The sequence below is a fragment of the Mustelus asterias genome, chromosome 6 (genome assembly GCF_964213995.1).
Source record: "Mustelus asterias chromosome 6, sMusAst1.hap1.1, whole genome shotgun sequence".
Classification (NCBI taxonomy): domain Eukaryota; kingdom Metazoa; phylum Chordata; class Chondrichthyes; order Carcharhiniformes; family Triakidae; genus Mustelus; species Mustelus asterias.
Window position 1 is genome coordinate 113,738,691 of NC_135806.1, and position 20,584 is coordinate 113,759,274.

Genomic DNA, 20,584 nt, shown 5'->3' on the forward strand with positions numbered 1-20,584 from the left:
TTGTTATAGGCAATTTGTACCACTCAGCATGACAGTGTAAACTGAATCAAGATTAATTTACATGCAAAAGAACACTTAAGAGGAGCAGCATGGTAAGCAAATGTATTGTCTTGATTGCTGAGGTGGAAAAGAACCTGGAAAGAAAAAGTGCACTATAATTAAGGAGCATCAAATGTGACTGTTTTGAAGTAGTTTGGTGCTGTAGAAGGTAAGTAAATGTTGGCTTATTTAGAAATGCAAGAAACAGGAACTGCAGTAGGCCACTCAGCCCCTTGAATCTGCTCCACTATTCAGCAAGTTCATAGCGGATATTCCACCTCAGTTGCACTTTACTGCTCTACCTCCACTCCCTTGCTTTTCCTTAGTATCCAATAATCTACTGAATTCAGTCTTGAATATACTCATTGACTGAGCAGCCTCCGCCCTGCGCAATAGACAATTCCAAAAATTCTCAATTCTTTGGATGAAGAGATCTCTCTTCATCTTAAGTCCTAAACGGATGACTCTTTATTATGAAAAGGTGACTCCCTGTTCTAGGCTCTCATCCAGAGCAAGTATCCTCACTAATACAAAGTCAAAATACTGTAGATGCTGGAAATCTGAAATAAAAAGAGAAAATGCTGGAAATACTCAGTAGATCAGGCAGCATCTGTGGAATGAGGAACTGAGTGAACTGTTAAATTGATGAAGTACTGCAGATACCATTATTAAATGGTTACATGTATTCTTCCCAAATTTCAGGCTATACTAAAAGGAAATTGACCATATGCCAACTAAATTAAGTACACAAAAGCTATTTCAAGTAAAATTTGCTAAAACTAATACTAGGATAAATCCAGTCTTGCTTTTACGTTTCACAGGATAGTCTCAGCTTTTAACTCTCTACAGCAGAAGTGGTGCTTCTAGAATTGCTCCAGCTCACTGGTATCTTGTGGAAATTAAGTCAAAACACAGTTTCCTGAAGGGAAACTTACATTAAAAGCAGATGGTTCAGAAGAAATTGGAAATAAAGAGAGAAAATACTCAAAGTACGCAGGTCAGGCAGCATCTGTGCAGGGAGGAACAGAGTTAATGTTTCAGATTGTTCATCTATTGTCAGAATGGACCATGGTTAGAGAAATAACAGGTTTTGAGCAAAGACAAAGACAAAGGCAGGGAAAAGGTGAAGGAGGGGTGGGGGATGTGGGTGGGTGAGTAGGCAAGAACAACAACAAAAGGCAGGAGAAATCAAGTGACGAAAAGGGATGATGGTACAAGGCAAAGGGTAGTGGTATTGGAAGTAGTAGAGAAACAGAAGTTAAGATTTGAGGAGCTGGAAATGGCAACTGCCGCCCAAAAAGGATAAGGAATAGTGGCTAGGGTTTGAAATAGTTGAATTCCACACTCAACCCAAAGTCTGCAAACTGCCAGATTGAAAGATGAGGGTGCTGTTCTTTGAACAGCATTAGAATAGTGTAGGCAGGAGAAGCCAGACAAGGAGTGGGATGGAGAACTAAAATGTTAAGTGACCGGCTGCTCAGGGTTACGCTAATAGGAACATTTCAGTATTTGATCTCTCCAGTGTAGAGAAGACTGCATTCTAAGAACTGTAGAAGTGCAAGTAAATCATTGCATTACCTGGGAGGGGGGTTTGGGGCCCTGGACAATGGAAAGGGAAGTGGTGCAAGGGGTGGTATTGCATTTCCTGCAGCTGCAGGCAAAAGAGTAGACAATGTTTTTTTGGAGGGAACAATCTCTTCGCAATGTTGAAAAGAGAGAATCGGGCATTAGAAATGGTGAAAATGGCACAGGATTATTTATTGAATGATACTGTTGCAGTTGAGGACAAGGGGAACACTATAGTTGTCCAAGGAGGGATGTAAAGGGATGAAACCAGAAGCATGACAAATGGATGAACACAGTAGAAGGCCCTGTCAACCATGGAGAAGGGGAATCTGCAGTTGAGCAAAATAAAAAGGCTGAACTTAAGGCCAGGTGTGGGCAGTTGCATTGTTGGAGCAAGGTGAAAAAGAAAGGGAGAATGGAATACAGTCCTTGCTGCGAGTAGAATGGGAGGAAGAAGAAATTTGATTAAATAAGGTTTTAAAGACTACATTCAGTGAATTGCTCCTTATGTTTGAACTGGCTGTCCATCTACAAGGGACAATTGTTTAGCTCAAGTGATGTGTATAAGTTGCAAGTAGTGTTATTTACGATCCAAAGGGAAACCATTAACATTTAAATAGAATAACAATTAATGATACATTCAAACTCGCAGTTATTTATTGAAAGAATACCAGCAGGTTTCACATGTTGAATAAAAACCTTTATTGTACAAGGGTTAAACAAAATATTACTAACTTACTATATTTTGTAAACAATTATTAGGGGATATTCACAGCAAATTCATTGTTAATGTAAACCTGCTTGTGACAAATAAAAAACTTTAAAAATCTCAACATGACACTACCACCTACTTTTATTTCTACCAAGTGTTCCCCAATACTTTATAGGATCTTGAGGGTTCCTTCACCAAACCAGTGCATCACTAGATGATTGATGCCTATTGCTTGTAGCTACATTTCCATTTGAAGCAGAATCTTCAAGCTATAATAAAACTTGAAGCTGTTATCAAACAGTTTTGACACATAGTGATCACCTTCTAAATGAATTAAACTTACAGAGCACCAAGTGAATGCCCATCACCAGTAGCACTTGACAACACATTTCTACAGGACTGCTGTTATTATCCACAGCATCCAACAGTAAGCCAGAATGTAAATCTATACTGCCAAAGCATTAAATTATTCATCGCATCCTTCAGCAGTAACTGTTGAATTGTTATAAGAACATAAGAACATAAGAAGCAGGAGTAGGCCATCTAGCCCCTCGAGCCTTCCCCGCCATTCAATAAGATCATGGCTGATCTGAAGTGGATCAGTTCCACTTACCCGCCTGATCCCTATAACCCCTAATTCCCTTACCGATCAGGAATCCATCTATTCGTGATTTAAACATATTCAACGAGGTAGCCTCCACCACTTCAATGGGCAGAGAATTCCAGAGATTCACCACCCTCTGAGAGAAGTTGTTCCTCCTCAACTCTGTCTTAAACTGACCCCCCTGTATTTTGAGGCTGTGCCCTCTAGTTCCAGCTTCCTTTCTAAGTGGAAAGAATCTCTCCACCTCTACCCTATCCAGCCCCTTCATTATCTTATAGGTCTCTATAAGATCCCCCCTCAGCCTTCTAAATTCCAACGAGTACAAACCCAATCTGCTCAGTCTCTCCTCATAATCAACACCCTTCATCTCTGGTATCAACCTGGTGAACCTTCTCTGCACTCCCTCCAAGGCCAATATATCCTTCCGCAAATAAGGAGACCAATACTGCACACAGTATTCCAGCTGCGGCCTCACCAATGCCCTGTACAGATGCAGCAAGACATCTCTGCTTTTATATTCTATCCCCCTTGCGATATAGGCCAACATCCCATTTGCCTTCTTGATCACCTGTTGCACCTGCAGACTGGGTTTTTTGGAGTCCAACAGAAAGGCCAACTGTGTTCAGGGTTTATGAACCCCTGCCAAGACAGCTAACCATTCTATGATGAGTATACTCCTTCAAGCACACCAAAGAACTCACTGTACTCAGTTCCTCTTGCAAGGATTAATGTCCATGGGATTGGCAGGATTGGCAAAGTAGTCCAGAATGCTGCTCATTAAGACTCCAGAACAATTTTCTCAATTCTAACAGGTACGTTGAGATGAAAATAGTGAAGTGTGAAGCAGCAGAATTATATTAGGTGACCTGCATTTCAGACTAACTGCAATTTCTCCTGAAACAATTTATGCTTCAATATCTAAAACATTGAAATATAAATGATTTTCAGCTTATCCATAATTACAAATACACTCCAAGATATCCTTTGATTACCAGTTAATGTTACAAATAAGGTGGTATTTTTTTCAGATTTCTTCGTCCATTAAAAAGTATGCAACATGGACATGTTTACTGAAGAAAAGCTGTGATTTCCATGTCCTAGATTCAATAAGACCTCCTAATTTAGAACAACAGAAAATTACAATTTTTGCCCTCGGCGTCACGACTTTCCTCATTTCCCTGAAATAAATGGAGAAAATCCACTGAAGCTGCAAGTGTAATGCAGCTGAATCTTGATAAACATAACTAATTTGCCAATAAATGTTATGGTTGGTTCACAATGTCTAGATGTGTAATGAAAGAGAATGAAAATGGCAAACTGGAATATCCTGTTTCAACCTAGCACGTATTTATTCAGAGTACACATAACCCTGGCACTATCTTAGTACCCTTTTAGACTGAGTGGTGCCAGTATCCTATAATTAGGTGGTCCAGGATCAGGGCACAGAAGAGCTAATGTAATGAGTGAAACAATTGCTAAAGGTTACCCTCCAAAAGCAGAAAAAAAAGATCAATTTATCAGCAGTGTGCTTTGATGTCTGAAATCCCGACGTGGTGTTTTACAGAAAGATTGACTTCCACTCAGTGGAACTCACTGCATTAGGAATATTGCATAAAAACATAACTTTTGAAAAAACCTTATTCAGAGTAACCTTTCTGGTCGATTAAACATAGCACATAGCTGCCACATTTACTCACAGAAAGAATCAACAACCATAGAAGGAAAATAGCGAAAGAAAAAGGAATTTTGGCAACAACTCCATTGAGGTTCACTTAAATTCCCAGCGAGTACTTCTTCTATGAACTGATGGTTCTGTTTGACTAATCAGGAAAGTGCCTCACTTACAGCAAAAGCAAACACAATGTAACCAAAACCTCAGTGCACAGGAAAAGAAAAACAGAAAAAAAGCAATCTGCAGCAGCAACATTCTCCTACATTTGTAAAGCAGTAAAAAAAAAACACACAAATAGATAGTGGTTGAGAGCAGACTCCGCAGCCAGGCATGCACTCACCTGTCATTGCAGAAGTGGTGGAAAGCACAGAGACATGCTTTTGTCAGCAGGATAAGAACAGCAAGAAAGGCAATATTAGTAAGACAGTCAGTCAGTTAGATATTGTATACACTCTTCCTATTAGATGTCTTTAACTTCATCTCAAGACTTCTTAAGAATTGGGAGGGAATGGACGTAAAAGCGCAATCAGAATTTCATGTAAATAAATACTGTAAATGGTGGAAAATGTGCATCATTTGCAGTTTAACCAACAATCTTGGAAACAAAGCAAATCTTTGGACACTTATTTCCAAATGTAGCTCTCTCCTGGCATTTGCCAGAGGAAATGGACTGTACTTCCAAAATTTAGATACAATTTGTTTCAACTGTGAGAGAATCACAGTGGGATTTCTGCATGAAAATAAATCAAAGCAATGTTCAGAACAGCTGCAAGTGCAATCTCTTTTAAAAGGTTGCAGAATGGCCTGAAAACTACATTGATTTGATAACTGAATTTATCAACAAAGCAAAATAAATCCAGTTTTCCTCTCCATTTCATCCTCCATTATCCCTCCGCATTCATGCCATCTTACACTGAGGAGGTTCCAGCATGCAGACATCTTTGTGAATGTAGCTAATGCTTCTCCATCGCTGAAACTGGCCAATTTGGCCCCGAGGGAAAACTTACAAAGCCTCGATGATCAGTCAGGCAAATTTAATCTGTCTCTCTTAGGAAAAAGACCTTCTGGAATTTTAGCTGTCAGCCCAACTTACCCATGTGAACTTGGCCGTCCCAAATTGACATGCACCCTTCTTCTCACCCCCCATCAACTGGATCACAATGAACTGGAAACAAGCTCATTCAAAAAGACCATGAATACAAATGGGTGGATGAAACATGGCCCTCGTTATATTAAACCCGTGTGGTATTAGCAAGTTACCGACCAAGTTACTGATCCATGTGACATGCATCAAATGATCCACCACCAAATGAATTTAATAAGACTACTTAATAAAACATTTTGGTAAAGGAAAGCTAAACATTTCTTTTCATACAATTCTTAAAATCTATTTATGAATACTCTGCAAAACTTGCACAAATGAATACACAACAAAAGTCATGAATACAAGTTTCTATTTTCATCTCAGGATAAAGAAAGGCAATCTGGTTCAGAAACCTGCTCTACTTCTGAACTGAATCTGTGTGTTATGTCTAGTTCATAGAAGCTCAAAATAATCTCACTTTTAGACTCAAAATGTTGGAGCTTTATCAGACGTACTTCGTTCAGTTTTCCGTGTGGCTGATGGAGGGTATGTTGCTGCTCAGCTCCTAAGTGCAGTGCAGCTGGATGTACATCACATAACAATTAAGATAGGCATCAAGTTCTATCCCTTCAACTATCTTTTCGCTGGTTGTCAATGGCCTTAATAATTTTAAATACCTGATACAGGGCCCCTCTTCAATGAATCCAAACTCAAGACGGTATCTCAATAGCTCAACTAACTTAGGTCAAAAGGATTATCCCTGCCTCAGTATTTCCTTCAAGGATTAGAAATGGTGAAACCAAAAGGGGCATACAGTACCCAGCTGAGGTGCCAAACGGAGTTACTGACTTTTCTGCCTATTTATTTCCTCTACTCATGATTTTGAACTATTCCAGTTCCTCAACAAAACTGAAGTCCTTCATCCCTGATAGCATTCCTGCAATACTTCAGCACTCCTTTTCCAAGGCTTAGACATCCTTCCAAAAATATGGAGCCAGAATTGAACACAGTACTCCAGCCGAGACCTGACACAATGTCTTACAAAGGTTTAGAATTACTTCTTTGCTTTTGGACTCTGTTCCTCGATTAATAAAGCCAAGGATCCATTCTAATTTTTAAAAACAGCTTTATCAAATTGTCCTGCTACCTTCAAAGATTACGTACATGCAGTCCTTTTGAGTATTGTACCATGTAGCTCATATAGTCTTTCCTCATTTCTCCTACCAAAACGCATCATTTCACATTACTCTGCATCAAATTTAATCCAATGCCTCTAACCATTTTACCAACCTGCCCTCGTCTTCCTGAAGTCTGTTCCTATTCTTCTTATTGTTCACTATATTTGCACATTTTACATTATTTAAAGATCTTGAGAATTATGCCCTATATATCTATCAAACCTTGGGTAGACCACACTTCTAGTTTTCATATTATGAAAAGGACATAGAAGCACTGCTGAGGGTGCAGAGAAGATTTACAAGGGTGATATCAGAGAAATGTGAGCATACATATCTTGAAAAAAAGGCTGAGGGATGAACTAATTGAGGTCTTAAAAATTAAAGGAAATACAGCCAGAATGTTTCTTCTTGTGAGGAAGAGTACGACTCAAGGTCATCAATATTTTTTCTTCTTTCACAAGACACAAGAGTTACTGGCGAGGCCAGCATTTGTTCCCCATCTCTAATTGCCCTTGACATAGTGCTGGTGAACTACCCTTATTGAACTGCCGCAGTCCATATAGTGAGGGTACACCTCCATGGCTGTTAGGAAGAGAATTTAGGGATTTTGATCTAGTCAAGGAACGGTGATATAGTTCCAAGTCAAAATGGTGTGCAGCTTGGAGGGGACTACATGCAGGTGGTGGTGTTCCCGTGTATCTGCTGCCCTCGTCTTTCTAGGAACTAGAACAGCAGGTTTGGAAGTAGGAAGGAGTCGGAGGAGTTTTGATTCGGTTGCTACAGTGCATCTTGTGGATGGTACACACAGCTGCCAATACACGGATGGGGGGAGTGAATGGTTAAGGTGGTGTGTGACATGCCAATAAAGCAGGCCGTTTTGTCCTGGATACTGTCGAGCTTCTGGAGTAGTGTTGGAACTGCACCCATCTAGACAAGTGGAGAATTTTCCATCACACTCCTGACTTGCGCCTTGTTGATGGTGCACAGCTTTGTTGGGGGGGGCGGCGGTTTCAGGCAGAGAGTTACTCTCCGTGGAATTCCCAACCACTGACCTACTCTTGTAGTCACAGTATTAATATGGCTGGTCTAGTTCAGTTTTATAGTGGGGGATTCAGCAATGGCAATGCCATTAAATGATAAGGGGAGATGGTTTGATTCTCTCTTGTTGGAGATAGTCATTGCCAGACATGTATGTGGCATGAACGTTATTAGCATATCAGCCTAAGCCTGAATCTTGCCTAGGTCTTTCTGCATATTGACATGGATTGTTTCACTACCTGAGGAGTCATGAATGATGCTGAACATAGGGCAAACATTCCAACTTCTAACCTTGGTGATGAAGGGAAAGTCATCGATGAAGCAGCTGAAGATGGTTGGTGCTAAGGCACTGTCCTGATACGAGAGTTTTTTTTCAAATATTGCAGCAAAATCTTTTGGTGGTTCCTCAATTTACAGAGGAACTATTCCATTGCAAGGAACAGGTCACTTGAATTGGACAGGTAGCTCAAACTAATACTTGGTTCCCTGACTGAACTACAGAAACTACCTGCAAATAAGATTATGTAAGAGATGAGGATATACTTCTTAAAAGAGAAACAAGAAATGTTACATTTGTTGAAAGCTTAAAGAAGTGGTGCAAACTAGCTCGAATGGAGAACACACAATGAATCTGTCACTTCTTACCTTGTTCTTTCTTGAAGTCCTTTTCAGATGTGGTGACTGGCAGAAGCAACTCTCCCACTGGAGGTTGGACACTGACACTGAAATGATCATTGAATGTGCTGCAAAATATTTAAAAATTGAAGGCTCATGAATCAAAGTTAATACATGTGTGTGTTAATACCATAAATTGGGACTATTCAACTTTGGGGGCTGCTCAGCGATTTGCATATTGACTGGCAAAACACACTTGGTTAAGTTAAAGTCATTGTGGACTTTTTGCAATTCATCTGGAAATGCCTAAAACTAGACTTCAGGTTAATCAGATTTTCAATGGTATATTTGTTTTGTTTTTTCCTCAGCAATTTCATGCTCTCCCCATTTGTAAAGGGTTTAATTGTTGAGAAACATTAACATGGACACAAGTCATCCTCAAACACCTTGCCCAAGTAACTATTATTCTAGTGTGATTCTACTGGGTGTCAGCAAGTGGAGGAAGGGGGAGGACAAGGGAAAAGTCCAGCCCAATCTTATCCTCAATTAACACTTTTAGTAGGGGTCAATATATAAAGATTGGCAGTGGACACTGGGCAGATTATGCCTTCTGTAATCAGCTGACTCAAGGCATATCAGGAATTGAAGCAGACATATTCTTTAGCTTTATGGTTCAGTTAGGCATTGGAAAAACTCAGTGATCCATTGGTGAGCCTCACCAATGTTAATCCTGTCAGTAATCTTCAACCACTAGATATGGACAGCTATTGCAGATCAATGTTGTATGTGCAGTTCTAATTGCAAAAAACCGAAAGTCACTTTACGTTCAGTTATCATTTTTATACCGCATTACACACCAAATGCACACTAAATATTCCGGAAGAGGCATTGTTTCTTCCTAGCTCTCACCTGTACCATAGAAAACGAGAGAGAGATCCGCTGCAGTCAGGCAAATTGTTTGTCATGCAAAGCCACACACAATGATTGACACCTCAGGCCAATTGATCTCGCTATACCCTCCATCTCCCCTGCCCCTGCTAGTATTGCTCTAAAGCTATTGATCGGAACACACAGCCGATCAGTTTCCATTTTCTGATTTCTGGCAGGCCAATTAAGGAGGTGAGTAATTGTGATTACACTGCTAAAAGATCAATCGAATTTGCTGAAAGATTCAATACTTCTTCAGAGGGACCAGAAGGCAAACATGATGAGCAGCGGTATTCAGAGATGAGCAACTACCTTACAATAAAATTAACTTTTATTTCAGCAGTCCTACCCATACAAGTGCCCTCCAAGTTTGAAATCAATATAAAAACAGAAATGCTGTCAGACAGCTCAGTTTTTCGCATAAAAGTCATTACGCTCTGTACACATTTATACATGGAATAGTATTCAGCACAGACTGTTATGGTATTTATGTCAAAATGATCAACAAATGTTTATGCTGACACTTTAACAACTTAATTTTTGAGATGGCAGTCTTCTTGCATTGTAAACTCAACCACATTTGAGTCACATTTGAGTCTGCTTGATCATTCAGCTCACAGGGTTTAAACCATTATAATAAAGATCTCTTTTTGATGTCTGTGGCAAAGCCATTTATGAGCACTTTAATCATAGACCAGCATCCTATATCATTGATCTGGGCTTTAACTTACAGAAAAATAATAAACAATTACTAAGCAATACTTCAGAAACTCTCATTTTTATTCATCCCAAATACCATAGACCACACTTGTCATAAAACACAGATCTGCATGAAACTCTCAGTTGGTGAGGCCAGTTGACCATATCAAATGTGTCACAAGACTCGATCGCAAATCCATACAGAAACACAACACAATGGTACTATAATATTCAGGAACACGTGTTAACCCTACCCTAGATGTGGTTATGACACGATTTTGGTGCAAATCAGATGCAAATGAGTCAATGAAATCACAAAATTAAAAAGCTATGTGCTGCATTCAGTTATACTGAAATAGAGAGGAACCGTTATAAGATTATCAATTGCAACTTTATTTTCAAATAATGAACTTTACAGGATCAGAAACTCAATGGCTGGAATTGCACAATTGAAAAATTAATGTTCCCAATATGAGAGAATTGAAATACAATTTTGCATCATATTGTGTACATTTAAATTTTGGGAGTTCAGGCTGTTAACATAGCTCATCAAAACAAGGTTGTTACAGTAGTTGAAAAATGTATGCATGCCTCATAATGCAGAGTAAATTTACCGCTTCACAGGTTAGTATATATACTACAAAATATTTGTTCTAATTAGTTCTCTGAAGCATGCAGCAGTGTTATTGCACTCCCACTAAATGAGGAGACGAATACTTGATTTTATGTGATAGCCATAATTTTGAAAGTGCAGCGCAATGATTTTTATTACTGCACCAGAGGCACAACGTATTTCTTTCTTGCTCATACATAGTCTCATTCACATCTTCAAAGTGATATACCTCTGAGGATGACGACTCCAATCTGAACACTCACTGTATATTGCTATTTCATCAAACTCGAAATCCATGGATGTCTAGAAGCTTCGACAACGTTTGGTCAAGCGACAACTTGATTTGAAAATTCTCACGTTCGTTTTCAAATCCTTCCATGGCCTTATCCCTCTCTATCTCTGTCATCTCCCAACAACCCTTTGAAACACCCACATTCCTCTAATTCTGTCTCATGTGCATCCCCAATTTTAATTACTCCTCCATTGGTGGCTCTGGCTTCAGTTGCTTGTGCACCAAGCTCTGGAATTCCTTTCCTGAACCTCTCCACCTCACTTTCCCCTTTCAACATATTCCTTAAAGTCTACCTCTTTGACCAAGCTTTTGGTCATCTGACATACAATTGCCTTATGTGGCTCCATGTCATATTTTGAATCACAAGGCTCCTATGAAGTGCCTTGGGACATTGCATTATGGTAAAGATACTTTATAAATATAAGTCGTTGCATATTATTTTCACATCACATGACTAACTGATTGGAAACCTATCCAGGATATCGCAACCACCCTCCACCAGGTGTACTGTGCGGCAATAGTGCCAGTTAATTTGCAGCAACATTGAAAATATTCCATCACATCTCTAAGTAATCTTGAGAGAATTGGTTCCCAACAAGAATTTGGGTGAAAACACTGAAGCATAACTTGGACTGCACTTTATACATCAGCACCATCATAATTAGTTGCCAGAACTCCTCTACCACCCAAGTGGCAAGCCATCCGTCAGAAGACTGTGACAAATCTGGAGTTAGAAAGTTTTGTTTACACAACGAGCTGGCCAAGACGAGCGAGAGCTCGGTCTTCCTGGGCTAAACAGAATCATAAGAAAGTAAATTTTTCTGCTTAATATCTTGAAAAAAAATCAATGTGGTTATGAAGAAACGGGGAATTAGAAGTCAACAGGATATCTGTTATAGCGTGAAACCTGGACAGGATTCTCTTTCCATGGAAAGTACTTCGAAGTTTTCACTTCTGTTGAACCTGCCTGTTCAAAACGAAACCCACCAAATGTCAAGTGGATGGCCCAGTTACATGACTAAAATCTGCTTCTGTTAAGGTTACCTGCTATTTTAGAGGCTCTCAGAGACTTTTTCCCAGGGTGGAAATGGCTGCTACGAGAGGACACAGGTTTAAGGTGCTGGGGGGTAGGTACAGGGGAAATGTTAGGGGGAAGTTTTTCCACACAGAGGATGGTGGGCGAGTGGAATGAGCTGCCGTCAGTGGTGGTGGAGGCAAACTCAATAGGGTCTTTTAAGAGGCTCCTGGATGAGTACATGGGACTTAATAGGATGGAGGGTTATAGGTAGGCCTAAAAGGTAGGGATATGTTCGGCACAACTTGTGGGGCCGAAGGGCCTGTTTTGTGCTGTAGTTTTCCTATGTTTCTATGTTTATTCTAGACTGGCATCTCTATGTTTGCACTCTGTCCATTTAGTGATGGTGGTCCACACATTCATACCACTACTGTAGACTCATGATAACAGTTCAAAGCCAAGACTGACAACTGTTTGAAGCTGGAGTCACAATCTTCAAAGTGTAATATGGAAGCTTCCATACACCCTGGTGGCAGCTTCTTTCCAACAGGATTCCTTAACTTGTGAAAGGCACTGGCTTCAAATTCTAGCAAGAAAACTGGTGTATAAAATTAGCACTCTAACTACTGTTACAAAACAGTAGAATGGTATTAAAATGATTTTTTTTTTGCACAAGTGTCTTGTATTTTGGAAACCATGTCTGAGCAGCAGTTAAGAGAAAGGAGGAAAAAGGAAAGAGTAGCAGAGTGTTCTTCACAATTGATACAATTAGTACTCAGAGTGCCATGAACCAGGAAGCAGTTTAGACACAGGTGAGGTGTTAAAGAAGCAGCAGCGAGAGAGAGAGGGAGCCAGACATCCACAAGAACCAGTTCAGCAAGAGATTAGGGGCTGAAGGCAGAAGAAGAGCTGGGGAGAGGGCAGCTGTACTCAGGAAACAGCGCAGCCAGAGTGAGGAAGTGTTGAAGGGAAAAGCCAGTTTGTGCAAAAGATCATTTTCTTTGCTGAACCAAAGACCATTCCCAAGTCCTAGCCACTTGAGCTGTATGGTATGGTAATTACGCCATACAGATTAAACCAATAGGATTATGGTTGTTGTTTGGGAAATAGCGGTCTTAGCAGAGTTTAGGATTCCGGGTGAAAACATACTTTTGAGGGATTGAGTGCTTACTGCTAATTTGCCCAAGTATAATGCTGTTCTTTGCTGTGTTTTATTATCTTCTTTCTTCTACTTTATTAAATACTCTATTTTCTGTTTAACGGAAGGGAGGTCTGAGTTTTCACTGCTTCTGCAAACTTTTCTCACTAATATCCAAAAGAAAACAATACACCACGGGATATCAGTGTTTCACTTTGGATCAATCATATAATCAGAATCATACAGCGCAGAAGAGGCCCTTCGGTCCTATTGAATCCACACTGACACATTAAAAACACCTGAACTCCCATCTAATCCCATCTGCCAGCACTTGGCCCATAGCCCTGAATGTTAAGACATGCCAAGTGCTCATCCAGATACTTTTTAAATGATGTGAGGCAACCTGCCTCTACCACCCTCCCAGGCAGCGCATTGCAGACCATCACCACCCCCTGGGTAATAAAGTTTTTCCCTCACATCACCCCCTAAACCTCCTGCCCTCACCTTGAACCTACATTCACTCGTGACTGAAATCTCTCACATCTTCAGTGGGGTTTCGTAACATTACTTCAACATTAAACACATTCACTTGTAACAATTTCTGAGGATAGCAGGGAATAAACTCGGAGTCAACATGCAGAGAGGTTTAATTTTTTATATATATACAGAAATTAAATATTGCAGATGCTGGAAATCTGAAATAAAAATGGAAAATGCTGGAAATGTGGGTTAGGTAAGGTAGCAACGGTAGAGAGAGAAACAAAATTAACATTTCAGCTTGGTGACCTGACAGCAGCAACCATGTTCAGTGGAAGTCAGACAATTCCTGCTGGATGAGTGAATGGCAGGTAGATGTGCAGTGCAACTTTGTTTCTCTCTCCTGCCTGACGCGCACATTATTGATAGCATTTTCTGATTTTAATTTCTTTAATGTTTAATATGATATAATTTCAATGCCACACAGCTTACAAAATGCAAATCATCTTCTTACACATAAATTACCAAATTTATTAACGAATTGACCCCAGGTCCACATTCAGCTTTTCCAATTCCATGTTTGAATTTCCCTGATCAGGTTTGTGATTGGTCACAATACTGAAGCAGTTCTTTAGGAAGTCACAGAAGACATTCTTCCTTTTCAAAAAACAGGCTAATTCCCTTTGGAATACTTTGATTGAATCTGCCACCACCACATTTGCAGGGCTTAACCACTCGCTGTATGAAATGGTATTTCCTCATGTTGCCTTTGCTTCTTTTGCCAATGACTTTAAAACTGTGGCCTCTCGTTCTCAGCCCTTTCATAAGAGAGAGCAGTTTTTCCCTTTCTACTCTGTCCAGACCCGAGTGATTTTGAATACATCCATCAAATCTCCTCTCGGCCTTCTTTTCGCGACAGAAAACAGTCCTAACTTTGCTAATCTATCTTCATAACTGAAGTTCCTCATTGTTGGAACCATTCTCATGAATCTTTTCTTGCACACTCTCCAATGCTTTCAGAGCTTTCCTAAAGTACAATGCCCAGAACTGGATGAAATACTCCAGCTGAGGCCGAACCCGTGCCCTGTACAAGTTCAACATAACCGCCTTGCTCTTGTACGTTATGCCCCTATTAATAGGATACTGTATGCTTTATTAATCACTGCCACCTTCAATGATCTATGCACATGTACACACAGATTCCATAGCCACTGCGCTCCCCCTTAGAATTGTACCTAAATTTTATATTGTCTCTCCATGTTCTTCCTATGAAATGAATCACTTCACACTTCTCCACATTGAACTTGATCTGTCATCTCTCCATTCCACCAATTTATCTATCTTATTTTGAAGTCCTACACTATCATCCTCACAGTTAACACTGCTTCCAATGTCCGATTTGAAATTGTGTCGTGTACACCAAGGTCGTTAATATACAGCAGGAAAAGCAAGGACCCCAATACTGACCCCTAGGAAATTCCATTAAAAACTTTTTTCCATCATCAAATCATGAAGTGGGACTTGAACTTGAAAAGGTGAGATTCTAGAGGCAAGTGTGCTGCAGTTAATGTGAATCTTAATAGTGAAATCAAAGACTCCCCCGTGTTTTTAGCAAGTACAAAGCAGAAGGAACAGTTTGTAAAGCGCTTCCAGCCTGGCAAGACCTCTCCGTAGGCCCGACAGAATTATTGTAACTTGCTGGTCGAAGGACCTCCATTTTCCCATTCTTGAAACTGCCCTGAAGAAATTAAAGGGTCCAAAAGGTATGTTTAAAAAGGGAGAAAGAGACAGACTAAGTAAGTACAGGCCAGTCAGCCTAACCTTGGTTGTGGGCAAATTATAGGAAAAATTTCTAAGGGACAGGATAAACAGTCAATAATAAAGACAGGGATTAATCAAAGACAGTTAGCAAGGATATGCTAAGTGAAAGTCATGTCTGATTAACATGATCGAATTTTGAGGAAATAACAAGGAGAGTCAATGAGGGTAGTGCATTTGATATATTCATATGGATTTTAGCAAGGCTTTTGATAAAGTCCCTCATGGCAGACTGGTCATGAAAGTAAAAGCTCAGATTCAAAAGTGGATCCATAATTGGCCCAGATGCAGGGAGAAAGGGGTAATGCTCAATGAGTGATTTTGTGATGGGAAGGTTGTTCCCAATGACATTCAACAGGGTTCAATACTAGGTCCTTTACTTTTTGTGGTACATATCAATGATTTGGACATGAATGTTGGGATATGTTTAAGAAGCTTTCAGATTATACAGAAATTGTCTGTGTTTGAAGAAGCTGTAGACTGCTGGAAGATATCAATTGGATTAGTCAGGTAGGTGGAACAAGTGGCAAATAGAGTTCAACCTGGAGAAGTGCAAGGTAACAGATCTGGATAAGGTTAACAAGGTGAGGTAATATTTTATAAATGGTATAATACTGAGAAGTGAACAGGAACAGAACAACTTTGGCGTGCATGCCCATATCCCTGGAGTTAAAGTAAGTTAAAGTTTATTTATTAGTCACAAGTAAGGCTTACATTAACACTGCAATGAAGTTACTGTGAAATTCCCCTAGTCGTCACAGTCTGACGCCTGTTCGGGCCAATGCACCTAACTAGCACACCTTTCAGAATGTGGGAGGAAACTGGAGCACCCGGCGGAAACCCACACAGACACAGAGAGAATATGCAAACTCCACATAGATAGTGACCCAAGCCAGGAATCGAACCTGGGTCCCTGGTGCTGTGAAGCAGCAGTGCTAACCACTGTGCTACCATGCTGCTCCGAAGGTGCCCCAAAGGTGGCTGGACTGGTAATTAAGGTGATCAAAAAGGCATTCTGGACACTTGCCTCGATTAGCTGAGCTAGAGAAGCAGTGAGGTTATGCTGGAACTGTTAGGCCATAGCTGAATTACTGCATTATAGGAAAGGTGCAATTCCACTTGCAAGGGTCGAGGGGATTTACAAGGAGGTTGCCTGGACTGGAGAATTTAGTTATGAGGGTTATTCTCTTTGGAGCAGAGGAGGCTGCAAGTGCATAAAATTATGAGGGATCTAGATGGATTGGATAGGAAGGTCTCATTCTGATTGGTTGAGGGGCCCATAACCATGTTGGCTTGCAATTGAACCATCTGAAAATGTGATATAAATCTCAAACTACAGGTGGTTCCAAATGCCTTACCAGAATAGTTACCCAGGAAAAGTTAGAGGAATTAAAACTAATTCTAACTTCTGGGTAACGATGCTACTAACCCCACCCTGACATCCCATGCAACTCCCCCTAGGCAACACCCCCACACACAGGTGACACTTGCCGACCCTCCATTGGACAACCCCGTGCCCTGATACCCCCACGACATCCCCCACCCCCTAACCCCCACACTGACCAATGAAATCCCCCCCCCCAATCCCTCACTCCCCATTCCTTCCCACTTATCTTACAAGCTTACATTGAGAAGCCAAGGAGTCAAAGTGGCTGGACCTTAAAGTTTGACTACTTCATGGCAACTCGTGCCATAAAATAGGGGTGGGGACTGGCCTCTTTACCCAAGACGCTGCTACCCTTGATAAAAGCCCTCGAGAACCTGCTGCCCTGCACAATGCCGCTGGATCAGAAATCTGAAATTTCCTCCCTAACACCACTGTGGGTGTATCTACACCTCAGGCACTGCAACTGTTCAAGGCAGCAGCTCACTGCCACCTTCTGAAGGGCAACTCAGGATGGGCAACAAATGCTGGCCAAGCCAATGTCCTGTGAATGACTAAAAAACAGTTCTCACCTGGCCTCAGTCAGAAAGGCAGGCGAGAAAGGAACTGCTGGAATTTAAGCTAAGAAACTAGGAGTGCAAGGGCAATTAGACTTTGATTGCCACTCCATGGATGTTTAAGGCCGTTTTGCCAAACCCTATCTTATGAAATTTGCTCATCAGGAATGAGAAAAAAATTGAAATGTGGCCCGTCATGTGAAAAGGTTGGAAAATGCTGATTCAGAGCCTCCCTTAATAAATAGTGGAGTTGAGTCATCATTACACATACAATTTTTTCTCCTGTAGGACGCTGGCAAATTCTCTACTCATGCGTCTTCACATACAAACGTTCTCATACCTCCAGGAAAGAAAGGGAATTGTTTTCTGGGAATTCTTGGAGAGAAAAATCTAAATCTGGACTCCTTTCATATATTCAATGAGCTAAAAGGTTTGAGGAGTTGGGCCATCTCTGTGTGGACAAGTAGCATAACAATGGATTCATTTAAGCCAGACTGCCTCATGATGGACAATACTTATTTACATCCTGACTACACTGGTAGAGATGATGTAGCATAATTGGGTTACCCAGATACAGCATGAAAATTCGAACACAAATTCTCATAAGTAGCATTATAGGCTCCATAAATTCCACTACAATTTATTCTGTTTTGCTGATTTCAAGAAGTGTTTTCCCAGGCTCAAGCAATTTTTAAGCTTCATTGCAAAAACAAGTTGGTGACTCAGTAAAAACATGCGTCTTCACATACAAATGCTCTCATATTTCACAACAATCAAGGAAACAAAATGTTTCCCCTCAATCTTCAGCTTCTTTCAGGAATTTTTTTTTCCTGGACCTAATCATTCTATTACTAGCCTTATCTTATCCTTTATATTATCTTATCCTTAAAAACCAATCCATCTGCTGGCTCAACTTAAAAATCCGCCCATTTTCATAAACCTTTTCAGATTTTCATATGATTCCAACTCAGTTACTGCTGTTGTCTTCATAAACCCTCATTTTTGATTTGTACAAGTATTTTTCTGACAGTAAAGTCGAATATCGGATGATAGTGTTGCCAACTCTGGTTTTCTTTGCCTCTTCTGGGAGATTATATGGCCACCATAGTGGGGCCATATAGAAAGTGTCCAGACCGGATGCTCCAAGCTTCATAATTATGGGGCAGGCTTGTCGCCTTTGGATGTTCTTTTACATGAAAGGCACCATGTAAATACTGCATGTTGTTGTGCCTGGAATGTTCCTCAGCTTCCTGTCAGAATTCCCTGTCCACTGTTAGTCACTCAGGATTGGCTCAACAGCAGTGCCATTTTAAAAACTCAGGGTGTTGGCGACTGAATATTCGGGCTCCTTTCCAAGCCGACACACAGCCCACACCCCTCTCATTCTGATCAATTAAAATATCCCCTTTTAAACCTACATAGCTCATCTGCAAAGTAAGAAGTCCAACAGGTTTATCTGGAATCACAAGCTTTCGGAGCACTGCTCCTTCTTCAGGTGAGTGGCTCAGCTGATGAAGGAGCAGTGCTCCAAAAGCTCGTGATTCCAAATAAACCTGTTGGGCTTGAACCTGGTGTTGAGACTTCTTACTGTGCCCACCCCAGTCCAACGCCGGCATCTTCACATCTGCAAAAGGATCTTGGAACTAGGACCCTTCAAACAAACATTTAAAATAAAATATATTCAATGACACATTAAACTTCAAATGATTCAAATCTGAAGAGTCAGCTGAAAAACAAAATGAATTCTTGTGAAGCTGACAACTCTATCATTAGCGTTCCTGAATTTCAATATATTACCAACATAAAGTATTTTCTTTTCTAAATCTTTTTGTAAATTGTTGTTTAAAAACGGTTTTCTCTTCTAAAACAGAACAAGTTTCTAAACGTGATGGAGCTGTCTTGATAACTGGGTGATAGCCTGTTATTTACTGGTTTGGTAAATAAAACTAATGCCAAATGTGTTGCCATGAGAATGGGATCATGTTACACACCAAACTGACAGGCAGCAAAAAACCTGCCAGCCTTTCAAACCTGCCGCATACTCAATGTTGAGAGCATCTTGCTGCACAGGAAATCTTTGGTCAAGTATATGACATGGAAACATGTGGATGAGGGAATCATCATTTACCAGAAACACAAACCAGGATGAAACAGCCCACTACTTCAACAACCCATCCACCACTGCAAACATTAGCTCCCTCCACCGCCTATGTACAGTGGCAATAGTGTGTTTCATATACAAGATGCTGCTTTAACAACACCTTCCAAACCCACGATCTCTACGATCTAGAAGGACAAGGGTAGCAGACACATGGGAGCACCACAACCTGCAAGCTCCTTACGAAGCCACACACCATCCGTGAAATTATAATTGCTACTGCTTGACCAAATCCTGGAACTCCCTCCGTAATGAGTGTACATTAATAAATAATGAATTCTTTGTCTCAGCATCAAGGAATAGATAAAACATCTAAATCACAATTAAAAACAATCCTCTAACCAGGTAGAGCAAGGTAAACAAATGTAAAAGGGAACTGATTTGAATAGAAGAGTTACCCCAAATGCTTAAATATACAAATTATAAAACAGCTATGTGGGCACGGTACGACCTAAGGTGCTCTTGGTCAGCTTAACCCACCAATGGAAATCTGTCCCCACCTCATATTGATGGCCACCACACCCACATATCAAAGATTCACCTCCTCTGCACGGTGGCACAGGATTAGCACTGCTGCCTCAAAGCGCCAGGGACCCGGGTTTGATTCCCGGCTTGGGTCCCTGTTTGTGTGGAATTTGCATATTCTCCCCATGTCTGCGTGGGTTTCCTCCGTGTGCTCCGGTTTCCTCCCACAATCCAAAAAATTGCTGGTCAGGTGGAATGGCCATGCTAAATTCTCCCTCAGTGTACCCGAACAGGCGCCAGAGTGTGGCGACTAGGGGATTTTCATAGCAACTTCATTGTAGTGTTAATGTAAGTCTACTTGTGGCTAATAAATAAACTTTTTTTTAACATAAGAAATAGGAGTAGGTCATTTGGCCCATCAAGCCTGCTATGCCATTCAACACGATCATGACTCAACATTTACATCACTTCAGCTTTCCCCTCATATCCCATGTCCCTCGATCCCTTTAACGCCTCACGTACCGATTGATCTC

The 20,584-nt window shown here is 40.7% G+C and overlaps 1 protein-coding gene across 2 annotated transcripts in view; it reads right to left on the reverse strand.

Moving 5' to 3' along the window:
- The window catches only part of ap3b1a (adaptor related protein complex 3 subunit beta 1a), a 253,817-nt gene that overhangs the window by 36,465 nt on the left and 196,768 nt on the right, over positions 1-20,584 (reverse strand). For both annotated transcript variants that reach the window (XM_078214962.1, XM_078214963.1), the window contains exon 25: positions 8,539-8,636. In XM_078214962.1, the coding sequence (XP_078071088.1) occupies positions 8,539-8,636 (98 nt within the window). The remainder of the gene's footprint in view (positions 1-8,538; positions 8,637-20,584) is intronic.